This window comes from Silene latifolia, chromosome 3, assembly GCF_048544455.1.
Source record: "Silene latifolia isolate original U9 population chromosome 3, ASM4854445v1, whole genome shotgun sequence".
Taxonomy (NCBI): Eukaryota; Viridiplantae; Streptophyta; class Magnoliopsida; order Caryophyllales; family Caryophyllaceae; genus Silene; species Silene latifolia.
Window position 1 is genome coordinate 4677825 of NC_133528.1, and position 14901 is coordinate 4692725.

At 36.7% G+C, this 14901-nt stretch overlaps 1 protein-coding gene across 1 annotated transcript in view; it reads right to left on the reverse strand.

Annotated features, from left to right (window-relative positions):
- LOC141645842 (uncharacterized) overlaps nucleotides 1–11443 on the reverse strand; it is a 12610-nt gene extending 1167 nt beyond the window's left edge. The window contains exon 1 of the mRNA XM_074454027.1: nucleotides 10933–11443. Within this exon, the coding sequence (XP_074310128.1) occupies nucleotides 10933–11326 (394 nt within the window). The 5' untranslated portion in view covers nucleotides 11327–11443. The remainder of the gene's footprint in view (nucleotides 1–10932) is intronic.
- Between the last annotated feature and the right edge of the window lie 3458 nt (nucleotides 11444–14901).

Consider the following 14901-nt stretch of genomic DNA (forward strand, 5'->3'; position numbering starts at 1 on the left):
GATTTGAGGATACTTTGAATAATATTGAAAGATTGAACAAGTATCACAATGAATGTTTCTTTGAAGTATGAAAGCAACAATCGTTCGATTGTATCTATTTGTCTCGTTTGTGGAATGTTTATGCAGACCAAATGCGACAAGTATGATGAATATTACTTCTATGTTTAAGCGAAACAAAACAAACAAACAAAGTAAAAGGCGGCGGAAATGAAATAAGCACTTGAACACGAGATTTTTGAATTGGTTCGGCAAGAAACTCAAGTGCCTACGTCCAATCTACTTTTTATTACTTTCCTTTAGTGATCTACTCCGAAAACTAAAAGACCCTTGTAATAAAAGACGCCAACCTACTCCGGTTGCAAAGCTAGTACAAGAACTACTCCGTTCTAGACAAGCTAACTCGCAATCTACTCCGATTGCCAAGAGTTAAAGGACTACTCCGTCCTAGAACTCAACAACTCGCAACCTACTAGGTTGCCAACTCACAACCTACTCCGGTTGTCAAGAGATAAGGACTACTCCGTCCTAAACTCTACTAACACACTTAAAATGTAAAGGATCAAGTTTCCACTAACACATTCTTAACAAAGAATAGAGGTGGACAACTTTTACAAGATCAACACTTTTAAGCAAGAGAGTTTAGTATAGAAAAGCAAAGTAGCCACGATTGTAGAAACTGAAAGACACTTGAAGACTTTTAAAGGTTTTTGCAAATAAACACAACTTTTAAGCTTTAAGAACAATTTGCAAAGATGAAAGAATTATTTCAGAAAAGTCTTAAGGATTTATGAAGGAGGCACACGGTTTATATAGAGGAGGTGAGTGAGGGGGTTGCTAGGGTTTTGAAGGGTCAAAGACCTCACATGTGAAGACCATTTGCAACCACCCAAAACTTGCACCAAAAAGGGGTCTTTTGCAAAGGTAAGAAAAGAGAAAGAAGGTTTGAAGGATAACCTTAAATGCTCATGCAAAATCAGAAAACAAAGGATGTGAGACAAGTCACATGATGACAAGTAAACACAAATATGGCAAAAAGCATTTCTTCTTTTCTTAAAGACCAAAGGATTGAATTTGCATAAAGAGGAAACATTTTGAAATAATTCAAACCACTCTTTAAAGAATACTACCTCCTTAATAAAAATCTGATTTTTATCTTTGAAAAATGATAATCACGTGAAAGCTTTTGAAAGATAAAAGGGACTTCAAGTTTCTCGAGTTGTGGCATAATCCAAACAAATTTGTTTGCGTGGAAAGCAAGTGATCGTGCCCTGGACTGTTTCTATTACTCTAATATACTCTACTTTCTTGCTTGTACATTAGATGACACATGACTTATTACAATGGATGATTAACAACTTCAACACTTCTTAATCCAAGCTTGATTACATCATTAATCCTGAAAAGGTAAACTAAGAATACACAAATCAAGTGGGCATGTTATCATCAACATAAGGAACCCAACAAATTCCCCCTTTGATGATGACAAGCCCCAAACGAATGTATAGGCAATGTAAACACCTTAATTCAAGATTTTAAGCAAGCAAGATCAAATGATAGAGAAGGGACAATATTACCTTACCTAAGGCAAAAGTTAGAATCAAACTACCATGACAATTTTACATTGCCCCAAAACAAGATTCAAGACTAAGAAGGTTAGACAAGACATTAGTTTAATCAATATGCAAAGAGATTAAGAGCATGAGTTTACCTTTTCCCCCTCTTGACATCATCAAACGGATAGGGATGTCAAAAGCATTAGAGTGCAGATATTTCACAAGAAAACACAAAAAGACACATGTAATTGTAACAAGGTAACAAGGTCAACATAAACAAAGATTAAACATAAGTTAATCAAAGTTCAACACGGCTAAATAAAGTTTAACATACACCACCAAGCATCAAAATAGCAAGTAAAGAAAAATAGTCTTAGAAGGGCACAACAAGGTGGGACAAAAGATGTAAGGCAAAAGACAAGTGTGATTATGGGCAAATTTAGGGGTGCGGAAGTTTGGTCATCATTTTGGAGGAAAATGAAGAGGATTGAAAAAGGTGGAGGTTTGACAATGAAGGGCCGAGTCACAGTCATCTCAACTGTTGCATTGGATTTTGTTATATTGAAACCACCAAGGTATGCATCGATATACCTTCTCAACATATGATGAAAGAGCATCAACTTCTCATATTTTCCTTAGTACACGACATGTGATGGGGGAACATCAACTTCTTATATGTTGCTCTCATTTCATGAAAATTCTTGACAAATTTGATCTTGACCTTTGAGCATAGCAACAAAGTGGCATACACTCGTGACTTCCTTTCAATTTCTTCCAAATTTTTGCTTTCCTTCTTTTCTCAAGACCGTCGCATTTTTCAATTTCATCTATCTCGTTTCCAATAATCACTTTGACATTTCACATATTGCCTTCCCGTTTTTTTTTTTTTTTTTTTTTTTTTTTTAACCAACTTCAATTTTTAATTTCATCTATCTCCGTTTTCTAACCAACTTCCCGATCATCTCTTGATACATATGTAGAACATAGACCTTTGCGACGATGAAGAAGCTTTCTCCTTTCTTTTGTTAGCTTTTCTTGCCGGAATCGGTAGACTTAGTCGGATTCTCATTTAAATCAAACTCGGTTTCTTCTTCAATATCTTCAACAACTACCATAACCGGTTCAGAGGAAGAACTTGGGACAATAGAGCTTTTCTTCCGACCACCACGTGTGCGCCGTCCTACCATTGTGGAGATGGGAATGTCGTCGGATGATGGAGGGTCAGTGGGGTTCGGTGATGGTTGAGGGTTTGGTGGATCCGGGGTTTGTTGAAGGAGTCCTGTTTGAGGTTTGAGGTGGGAATGCGTAGGAGATTTTGGTTGGGGTCATTGTTGGAGTTGTGGATGTCGGTGGGTGTGATGTGACAGGTGGTGAGGTCAAGTTTGTTGGTTTGATGGGTATGTGGGTATTGAAGGATGTCTTGACCATGGTGGGTTAATAGGTAGGTAAGATGAGGGAGTTTAGTGGATTTGGAGATGAAGGGTTTAGTGGATTGGGATGTTTGGACGGGTAGGCGTGGAAGGTGGGTTGAGATAGTAAATGGCCCATTAAATGTGGTAAGTGAGGTGGTTGGCCCAACTAGACAAATTTAATCACTCGAAATAAAGACGCAAGGTAGCATATAATAAACGTAAATTTAGATATGAGGTTGAGTGATTACCGACTCACAAATACGGTGTCAATTTTTGGTCCAAACATGATGTCAATGCACTTAGAACACTTAATAACATATATCCAAATTTAATTTAATCAATTAAGGAATTTTGTAATACTCACACTAAAAATCACAAGCTATTAATTAACCCAATTTCTAGTCTAAATTTCTCAAAATGTTCTCTTGCAAGTGGCTTAGTAAAAATATCGGCAATTTGATTTTCGGTCTTGCAAAAGATAAGTTTAATATGTCCTTTTTCCACATGATCTCGAATAAAATGGTGACGGATATCAATATGCTTAGTTTTAGAGTGTTGAATAGGATTTTTGGAAATATTTATTGCACTCGTATTATCACACATTAAAGGAATGGAGTCAAAAATAATACCAAAATCCAAGAGTTGTTGTTTTACCCAAAGGAGTTGAGAACAACAATGTGCCGCGCTAACGTACTCACTTTCGGCCGTAGAAAGAGCTACCGTGTTTTGTTTCTTTGAGGCCCAAGAAGTCAAGCAAGGACCCAAGAACGTTGCAATTCCGGAGGTACTCTTTCTATCCACCGTGCACCCCGCATAGTCCGCATCCGAAAAGCCTATAAGATCAAAAGGACAATATAAGGGGTACCATAGGTAAAGATTTTGTGTTCCAATCAAATACCGAAGAATTCGTTTAACGGCTTTGAAATGTGATTCTTTCGGATTTGCTTGGAACCTAGCACATAAACAAACACTAAAGAGAATGTCGGGACGACTTGCGGTCAAGTAAAGAAGTGAGCCTATCATACCTCTATACATCTTATCACTAACATTCTTACCGAGTTCATCTTTGTCCAATTTGGACCCGGCTACCATGGGTGTATCATGAGGCTTACCATTAGTCATCCCAAATTTATTAAGCATTTCTTTGATGTACTTTTGTTGATGGATCATGATTCCATCCTTTGATTGCTTAATTTGGAGCCCAAGGAAGAATCCTAGCTCACCCATCATGCTCATTTCAAACTCCGATTTCATTAGTTCGAAAAATATAAGTAAAGGAGTTCATTTGTTGCACCAAATATAATGTCATCAACATATACTTGTACAACCAACAGTTTGTCATTTGTTGCTTCAAGAACAATGTTTTGTCAACGGAGCCTCTTTTAAAACCATTCTCAATAAGAAATTTAGACAATCTATCATACCAACATCTTGGTGCTTGTTTTAAACCATAAAGAGCTTTGTCTAATTTGAAAACATGGTTAGGCAAATCATTGTTCTCAAAACCCGGTGGTTGCTCTACAAAGACATCTTCTTCCAAATATCCATTTAAGAAAGCGGTTTTGACATCCATTTGGAAGAGTTTAATGCCTTTGTGAGCCGCAAAAGCTATAAGCAATCGTATGGCCTCAAGTCTAGCTACCGGTGCATAGGTTTCATCGTAATCAATACCCTCTTGTTGGTTATAACCTTGCACCACTAGTCTAGCCTTGTTCCTTACAATTTCTCCCGAGTCATCAAGCTTGTTGCGAAAGACCCACCTAGTACCAATGACGGTACGATTAGGCGGTCTAGGGACTAAGTGCCATACCTCATTCCTTTTGAATTGATTGAGCTCTTCTTGCATGGCAAGCAACCAATCCGCATCCGTCAAGGCGATTGTTACATTTGAAGGTTCAATTTGAGAAAGGAACGCATTGTGGGCACAATACTCATTGAGATGAGCGAGATTGTTGAGGGATGATCTTGTTCGAATTCCCGAGTTGAGATCACTTGTGAGATTAGTGAGTGGATGAGAGCTTTGATGTTTCCACTTCTTTGGAACAATAGTTTCTTGTCCCCCCCTCAAGACATCGATCTGATGGTTGTTGCTATTGGCCTGGAAGGTTCTTCATCCTCTTTGTTTTTGGGATACTTGATTCGGAGGTGGATGCAACGATCGTTGGGTCCGTTGCTTCCAGAGAGAAATCGAGTATTACGTGTTCCCCCGAGTTCTTTGCTCTCCTTTGAAGGTGACAGTCTCGTGTCTGTTGCAATTCGGTGTGTGGAGCTTCTTCATCCGTGAACACGAAGTCTTTTCGAACAAGACCAATTTCAAACTCATCATCCTCATCCTCATCATCATCATCCATGTTTTGTACCTGTCCAAGCACACTAGATTCATCAAAAATGACATGGATGCTTTCTTCAATTAACAAGGTTCGTTTATTGTAAACTTTATAGGCCTTGCTATGATCGGAGTACCCAATAAATACTCCTTCATCACTACGTGGATCGAACTTACCCAAATTGTTTTTACCATTGTTGTGAACAAAACATTTGCTTCCAAAACATCTAAAATATGAAATGTTGGGTTTTCTTCCACGCAATGATTCATAGGGAGTTTTATTTAAAATACTCCTTATCATGACACGATTATAAATGTAGCAAGCGGTATTTACCGCCCACTAAAAGTTCTTAGGCAACTTACTAGTTAATAACATTGTTCTAGCCATTCCTTCAAGGGTTCTATTCATCCTTTCAACCACACCATTTTGTTGTGGGGTTCTAGGAGCCGAGAAGTTATGGTCTACACCATTGTCATCACAATAAGCACCAAATGATGAGTTTTAGAATTCGGTTCCATGATCGGTTCTCATTGAAACAAGTTTTAAACCAAGTTTATTTTGAATCTTCTTTAACCAAATTAGAAACTCATCAAATGTCTCATCCTTAGAGCTTAGGAAGAGTGCCCAAACAAACCTAGAGTAATCATCAACAATGACACACACATAACGACTACCACCTCTACTTCTAGTTCTCATTGGTCCACACAAGTCGATATGTAAAAGTTGCAAAGGTTGAGATGTACTCATAATTCTTTTGGATTTGAAGGAACTTTTAACATGTTTACCTCTAGCACATTCATCACATACTTTATCAATTTCAAATTTTATATTAGGAATGCCTTCAACCAAATCAAGTCTTTTAAGGGTATTAAGAGTTTTTGTACTAACATGACCAAACCTTTTATGCCATAACCAAGGATCATTGTTCATTACACTCATGCAAGACAAAGTGTGACCGGATAGAGAGTTCAAATTAGTTAAGTAAACATCTTTGACACGTCTTCCTTCGAGTATTAGTTCATTAGTGGTGGCATCAAAAATTCGACACACATTAGCATGAAATTCAACAACATTACCCTTATCACAAAGTTGAGAAATACTAAGGAGATTATGTTTCAAACCTTTGACAAGCCGCACATTGTCGACACAAAGTAAGGATGACTTACCAACTTTTCCAATACCAATTACTTCACCTTTCTTGTTGTCACCAAACCTTACCGTGCCACCATCATACGCTTTAAGTGAGAGGAATTGGCTTCTATCACCCGTCATGTGACGAGAGCATCCACTATCCAAGTACCAATTGCGGCCGCCTCTCACCAAGCCCTACACAAGATTAGTTTTTGAGTTTAGGAACCCAAATGAATTTGGGTCCCTTTTTGTGATCAACATAACTTGTGGTGTCTTTCTTAATGTCCATTTCTTTTAATGTTTTGGTGTTCTTATCAATGTCATCAAATCGTTTTGTGCAACCATTAAAAACATGACCATTGTCACCACAATAATTGCAAATGATGTATTCGGGAAGACCTACATACTTCCTTCCTCTAAAATCGTTTTTAGGCTTCTGGATGCAACAATCGGTCCCACCTGTTCCATTTGAACCCCAAACCAACGGATTTCTCGCATTTCTCGGTTTGATTCGTGAGGAAGTTTAACACGGTTTGACTTCCTTCCCATTTTTCAGTGATGTTCTTAGCATTAACAAGTTCATTGGTCAAGTCATGGACACGTGAGAGAAGATGCAAATTCTTTTCTTTTTCTCTTTTAAGTTCATCATCGTTGTCACTTTCTATGGACAATCTTTTCTCAACAATGAAGTCATGGGTGTGGTTGTTGAGCTTAGACACAAGATATATGATTTTTTCTTTGGACTCTTCATATTTACATGTCATCTTGTCAAGTCTTTTGTTTAGATCAACGACTTCATCGGATCTAAGGTGAGGAGAAGAGCTAGAAGTGCTACATTCGGGCATACCTTTTTGAAAGAAGGTAAGCCTATCATGTAGATCTTCTATTTCATTTTTGAGACAAACAACCTCACTCTTAAGACACTCATTTTCATTTTCCAACCATTCACCTTTTCTTTTGAACTTGTCTAAATCGTGGTCAGAAGCAACAGTCTTAGAGACTGTTTCTCTTAAGTCTACAACTTCAACAACAAGGTCATAGATCTCATTTTCAAGATCGTCTTTGTCCTTCAAAAGATCATCACGTTCCTTGGTTAGTGAGGAAACTTGCATCACCAAGGTAGTGTTGACATTTTCAAGGTCAGAGACGTCCGTGGGTGTCGACCTAAGACGCTCTAGTTCTTTAGTCAAATGTTTGTTTAACTTGTTGACTCTTTTAACTTCATTATATGCCTCGGATGTGACAGTTGACGCATCTGTTGCTTTTAGTTCATTTTTCGATTAAAGTTCTCTTGAGCAATTTCCTCAATCTCATTTTGCATTATATCAAGTTTATTAGTTTGAGACCGACACTTATCAAAAAGTTGATCAAGAAGCTTACATACTTTCTCTTTGGAGTAAGTTCTAGCCTTGGCCTTTAGATGATTTACCTCGTTGTCGGAATCGGAGTCGGAATCGTCGGGGTTAGCCATGAGGCATCTTAAGTGTTCAAATTTTGAGGTTTTTGAGACTTTTTCTTTATCATGATTTGCAAGACACATTTTAGCCTCAAGTTCCTCCTCGATGAGTTCCTCATCTTCCTCGGAGTCGGACATTCCCCATATAGCACTCATGACTCTATGTTTATAGTCTTTTTTAACCTTTTCTCTTCTTTCCTTAGATTTGATTTCTTCCCACTTGGGACATTCTTTAATTTGATGAGTTTTATCACCACATTTAAAGCATCCCACGGTGGAAGTAGGTCGTCTCTTAGGAAAGCGTTTTTTCGAGTAATTATTAGTGAACCCTTTGTTTCCTTGTCCATTGACCAACCCGGCTAAGTTCCTTGTGAACATAGCAAACTCGTCTTCCTCCTCATCTTCTTCATCACTTGGAGAAGATGTGAGGGCGAGACTCTTTCCCTTTGATGACTCACTAGAATGCTTATCGAGGTTAAACTCGTGAGCCATTAGTGATCCCATTAGTTCATGAAGAGATAGGGTTGACAAGTCTTTAGCTTCCTCTATGGCGGTGACTTTAGGTTGCCATTTAGGGGTTAGACTACGAAGGATTTTTCGAATGATGTCCTCGGACTCGAAATTCCTTCCTAGACTTTGAAGCTCATTAATAATACAAGAAAAACGAGAAGAAAAATTATTTAAAGACTCGTCCTTTGACATTCTAAACATTTCATATTGTTGCATGAGAAGATCAATACGGTGTTTTCTTACTTGGGACGTCCCTTCATATGCAAGTACAAGGGAATCCCAAATAGATTTTGCCGTAGGACACCCGGAGATTCGACTAACTTCCCCCTCACCAACACAACGTTGAAGAATCGACATTGCTTTGGAATTCTTTTCGGCAAGCTTGAAGTCGTTCTCATTGTAATTTCTTTCCTCTTTTGTCTTGGTGAAACCGTTAAGAATATCGGTTTCCTCAATGGCAAGAGGTCCATTTTGGATGATGTTCCAACATTGATAATCGATACTTTTGATGTAATGTTCCATTTTGAGTTTCCACCATCCAAAATTCGAACCGGTAAAGACCGGGATCTTGGAGTGTTTCTCGGAATCCATTACCCACGAATCAAACTCTAAGGCGGTTAGCCTCGATCAAGAGCACGAGGCTCTGATACCAATTGTTGAGTTTATGGATTCAAGTACCTAAGAGGGGGAGGGGGTGAATTAGGTACTCTTTTTTAAAAAATTTTAACTTCAACTTTATTGGATTAAAGTGAGTTAAGTGAACAAAAGAGATTTGAGGATACTTTGAATAATATTGAAAGATTGAACAAGTATCACAATGAATGTTTTTCAAGTATGAAAGCAACAATCGTTCGATCGTATCTATTTGTCTCGGTTTGTGGAATGTTATGCAGACCAAATGCGACAAGATGATGAATGTTACTTCTATGTTTAAGCGAAACAAAACAAACAAACAAAGTAAAAAGGCAAATGAAATGAAATAAGCACTTGAACACGAGATTTTTGAATTGGTTCGGCAAGAAACTCAAGTGCCTACGTCCAATCTACTTTTTATTACTTTCCTTTAGTGATCTACTCCGAAAACTAAAAGACCCTTGTAATAAAAGACGCCAACCTACTCCGGTTGCAAAGCTAGTACAAGAACTACTCCGTTCTAGACAAGCTAACTCGCAATCTACTCCGATTGCCAAGAGTTAAAGGACTACTCCGTCCTAGAACTCAACAACTCGCAACCTACTCCGGTTGCCAACTCACAACCTACTCCGGTTGTCAAGAGATAAGGACTACTCCGTCCTAAACTCTACTAACACACTTAAAATGTAAAGGATCAAGTTTCCACTAACACATTCTTAACAAAGAATAGAGGTGGACAACTTTTACAAGATCAACACTTTTAAGCAAGAGAGTTTAGTATAGAAAAGCAACAGTAGCCACGACTGTAGAAACTGAAAGACACTTGAAGACTTTTAAAGGTTTTTGCAAATAAACACAACTTTTAAGCTTTAAGAACAATTTGCAAAGATGAAAGAATTATTTCAGAAAAGTCTTAAGGATTTATGAAGGAGGCACACGGTTTATATAGAGGAGGTGAGTGAGGGGGTTGCTAGGGTTTTGAAGGGTCAAAGACCTCACATGTGAAGACCATTTGCAACCACCCAAAACTTGCACCAAAAAGGGGTCTTTTGCAAAGGTAAGAAAAGAGAAAGAAGGTTTGAAGGATAACCTTAAATGCTCATGCAAAATCAGAAAACAAAGGATGTGAGACAAGTCACATGATGACAAGTAAACACAAATATGGCAAAAAGCATTTCTTCTTTTCTTAAAGACCAAAGGATTGAATTTGCATAAAGAGGAAACATTTTGAAATAATTCAAACCACTCTTTAAAGAATACTACCTCCTTAATAAAAATCTGATTTTTATCTTTGAAAAATGATAATCACGTGAAAGCTTTTGAAAGATAAAAGGGACTTCAAGTTTCTCGAGTTGTGGCATAATCCAAAAATTTTTTGCGTGTGAAAGAAAGCAAATAAATGTCTGGATCTGTTTCTATTACTCTAATATACTCTACTTTCTTGCTTGTACATTAGATGACACATGACTTATTACAATGGATGATTAACAACTTCAACACTTCTTAATCCAAGCTTGATTACATCATTAATCCTGAAAAGGTAAACTAAGAATACACAAATCAAGTGGGCATGTTATCATCAACATAAGGAACCCAACAGAATTTTCCGAATCAAATCACTTTTTGAGTCGATTTAAGGAATGAGCTTAGTATAATCCTGAAGTAATGTCATCTACACAAAAAAAAAATCACAGCAGAATATCGACAAATTAAGAATTTCCGAATCAACGTCAAAATAATCTTCATTTATTTCAGATCACAGCAGAATATCGACAAATTTACATTTTCTGAAACGACAAGAATATAAAAACAATTAAAAACCAATTAAAAACAATTAAAAAACAATTATTCTCTAATTTTTGAACAAAGAAAACAAGAATAAACAGAAAATTGATTGATGAAGAACATACCAAACTCGAAGTGAAGTCGATTAGTTCCCTGAACATGAAAAATAATGACAGTATCATCGTCACCATCAAGATCATGATGAGGAAAACTGTGAGAAATGAAATGCAGAGGAGCCAACATTCCAACCATTGGTGGCGGGGGAGCGTTGTTCAGAAACTCGATCATACCAGAAGACTTCAGAAATAGAGCAGCAGTAGCATTCTTATCGTTGATGTTAACAGAAATTACGAGATTATCGGCAGTGGCCCCAATTAACCCGAACCCATCATTGCTTAAATTTGGATCAAGAAGTGCTTCAATTGCAAACTTCAATTTGCGAAGAGGTTTCATTTTTAGGTAAAAGCTGTATTTAGGATCAGTTGGTGGGTTTGCGATTTCTTCTGAAGGTTCCGACATGGCGATTAATGGAGTTTTCTTGTGGAGTTTTCAGTAATGGTGGTTGGCGGGAAAGTTAGTTATAAGAAAGATGAGAGAGAGAAACAGAGGAAAGGGAATCAGTTAGTTGTAACTAATTATGAGGTTGTTATATGCTATTTATGCTCTACTCAAGTTCGTTATTGAGAATTTGTGTTTATCTACAGTTGATTTCTTTTAAGACCGCATCACCGTAATATCCATTTTAAAATTAAAACGGGTAAAATAATAATATTCACATGGATATCGTGAGACAAGTTCTTTGTTGTTTCGTAGACAGAGATATAAAATATGGAATAGATCACTTAGACTTTTTAATCTTTTAGAAAATGCAAAGCAAATATTTTCGTAGATATTACTCCCTCTGTCCCGGTCATTTGTTGTCCTTTTCCATTTTTGGGTGTCTCAGTCATTTGTTGTCTTTTCTAATTTAAGAAAAAATTTGATGATTAATTTGATCATTCAAAATCAATTTATTCCACTTGTCATTTAGTAATTGGCCACCTCCCATTTCCTTGGTATTTGTGCCAAAACCAAAGGACAACAAATGACCGGGACGGAGGGAGTATATTATTTGATGTCCCGTCTCCAAAAAACAACCTATTTATTATAACTTGAGTAAGTTTCTATACACGCATTTTCCTCGCTATCTTTATAAGATGGTGATAGCAATCCCACCCTAATTAAAATAATAAAAAAAAATTAATATTTTGTTTTTGCGTCAAAATTACAAAGGTTAAAAATTTAGTAAACTAGGCACTTATTATTTAAGTAACAACAAAATTACAATTATTCTATAATCCGTAATTATTCTACATATTGCAAGTAAAACTCAATCTTGTGACGTCTCAATTTGCTTTATCGAAATTTAATGATGAAAGTAGTTTTATGCTTTCACCCTTTGACAAATTAATAAAGTTGAAGGATCCCTGGTACATCTTGGTAAGTCCGAGAAAATGATGATGACGACTGGGAAGAGGTTTGCACCTAAGTGTGAAAGTACCATAAGCTTGTGCATCTCATATTTGGTCGTCATTTTGTGTTCTTGATGACGACTCTCCATCGTCAAGAAGTTGGAAAACCTCTACATGATCAAGAGTTTGGCTAACAAGCTATATATTGTAGAAGCGACAATTGTATCGATTTAGGATGGATGAGGAACAAAAATTAATCGGACATGTGAATTTGTTCAATGGGCTGTTAGACGAGTTAAAAAAGATAAAGGTAAAGCTTGAGGAGGAAGATAAGGCGTTATTATTTCTCAATTCTTTCCCGGAAATATATAACACTTATGTGTATACTATTCTTTGTGGGAAAGACATCACCACAATGGAGTAAGCAAAGATAAGTTCAGCGGTGTATATCATGATTACCGAAAATGAACTAAACACTCAAAAAACAGCGGCATAGTTTGTCAAAAAGGGAACTAGAGACGGAATCAAGGGTAATACTTTCGCTGACATCTTCATCTGGTGCACCCGTTTCTGCAGACATGTCAGGGATCACCAAAAGCGCGTTCTCTAGTAACAGCAAATCAGCTAATTCTCCAATTTGGAACCGGAACAAGACATGCTGCTCCGGAACTGTCAGAAAGTAGACAACAACTTCATCGGCAAGAATAGACGCCTCCTTCATCAACCTTGTATAATTCCAATTGAACCACCCGTGGAATGTACGCTGTTCAAATTTCAAAGTCATTAAGATTACGGCCATTAACAACATTTTTGCTCAATTTCGGAAAACAGAAAGCACTGGAGTAGTAGTTACCTCATTCTGTCGTAAGTGATACGCCCATTTTTTGTCGCGTCCAATCTCAAACGTTACAAATTCTTCCTCACAATCAATAAAAACTGTAAACAAACTCGGAAATTAGATTCCGTTTCAAATTTCATTTCTATGTATATACGTAATTAAGATGAAAATATCGTATACATGTATCATTACTAGGATCGTCTGCCTCTAATATATACTCGATCATCTCCCTTACGTCATCAACTGGTACAGTAATTGCTCTGAAGATCGTCAAATAGGGAAACATTGTTACATGAGGATCTTCGACGATTTCAGCCCAAAAACCAGTAGGTGGTACAGTTCCTGCATAAAACAAAATTAGCAAAACAAAAATTGAAATAAACCAGAAAACTGACTCGACCAAACATAACTCGAACCTGAACTTAAAACGAAAAACAAAAAGACGGTTAGTTCTTAGAACAACACGCGGCTCTCTAAATTGATTAAATCAGTAAGAACAATCACAGCAGAATATCGATAAATTAACATTTTTCTGAATCGACATCATAATCGTAATCTTCATTTATTTTAGGCCAACATCGACGAACTTTGTCATGATCAACGAAATTTCTATACCCCATAAAAAATCGTAAAATCAGAAAAAAAAAAAAAAAAAAAAAAAAAAAAAAAAAAAAAAGATCTCTAGTTTTTCAACAAAGAAAACAAGAATAAATATAAAATTAATAGATGACGAACTTACCAAAGTCGAAACAAAGTCGATTAGTTCCCTGAACATGAAAAATGACGACAGTATCGTCGTCACCGTCAAGATTAAGAGGAAAACTCTGAGAAATTAAATGCAAAGGAGCTAACATTGCACCCATGGGTGACGGCGGTGCGTTGCTCTGAAACTTGATCAGACCAGAAGACTTGAGCAATAGAGTGGCAGTAGCATTATCATTGTTGTTAACCGAAATTGCGAGACCGTCACTATTGGCGCCAACCATCCCGAATCCATCATGATTGAAAGTAGGATCAAGAAGAGATTTAATTGCAAGCTTCAATGTGCGAAGAGGTTTCATTTTTAGGTAAAAGCTGTAATTAGGATCAGGTGGTGGGTTTTCGATTTCTTCTGAAGGTTCCGACATGGCGATTAATGGAGTTTTCTTGGGAGTAATGGTGGTTGGCGGGAAAGTTAGTTAAAAGGAAGAAGGGAGAAGTGGAGAGGAAACGGATTAGTTTGTTGGAATTAATTGGGTAGTTATATGCTATTTATGTTGTACTCACTTCGTTATTAATTAACAATCTGTCTTGCTTCAGAGAGTCTGAAATAAGACGGACTAAATAAAAACCTTCTTCAGGTTTTATGTTTTGCCTCCTGTAGAATGCTAATCTTTGATTATAGTTATATATTTACAATTTGCCTAGTCAATTATCCCATTAAACATTTGAACGCGTAATTTCAATCGTTGATTTTACTAAAATTGTTTTTATTTGGTTGGAAGTAGTTTTTTTTTAAGAAATGACATTATTTTTAATAATGTTCATAAGAAACAATATGAACAAAATTACTCTTTTATACAGTAATTACATTAAATATTGGGACGAGGTTAGAATAAATTAAAAGATCTCAACAATCCCGATAAAGACGAGTCATTTAGAGACACTATTAATAAAGGAATTTGATGGGAGAAACTTAACTATAGATGGCTTTTTTGAAGCTAAATTATTTTGGTGGTCGATTGAAAAAAAAAAAGCTGCTTTACGATATTCAAAATGAGACCATAATGTTAATTTACGCTTACATGGTATCAAACACATATGGT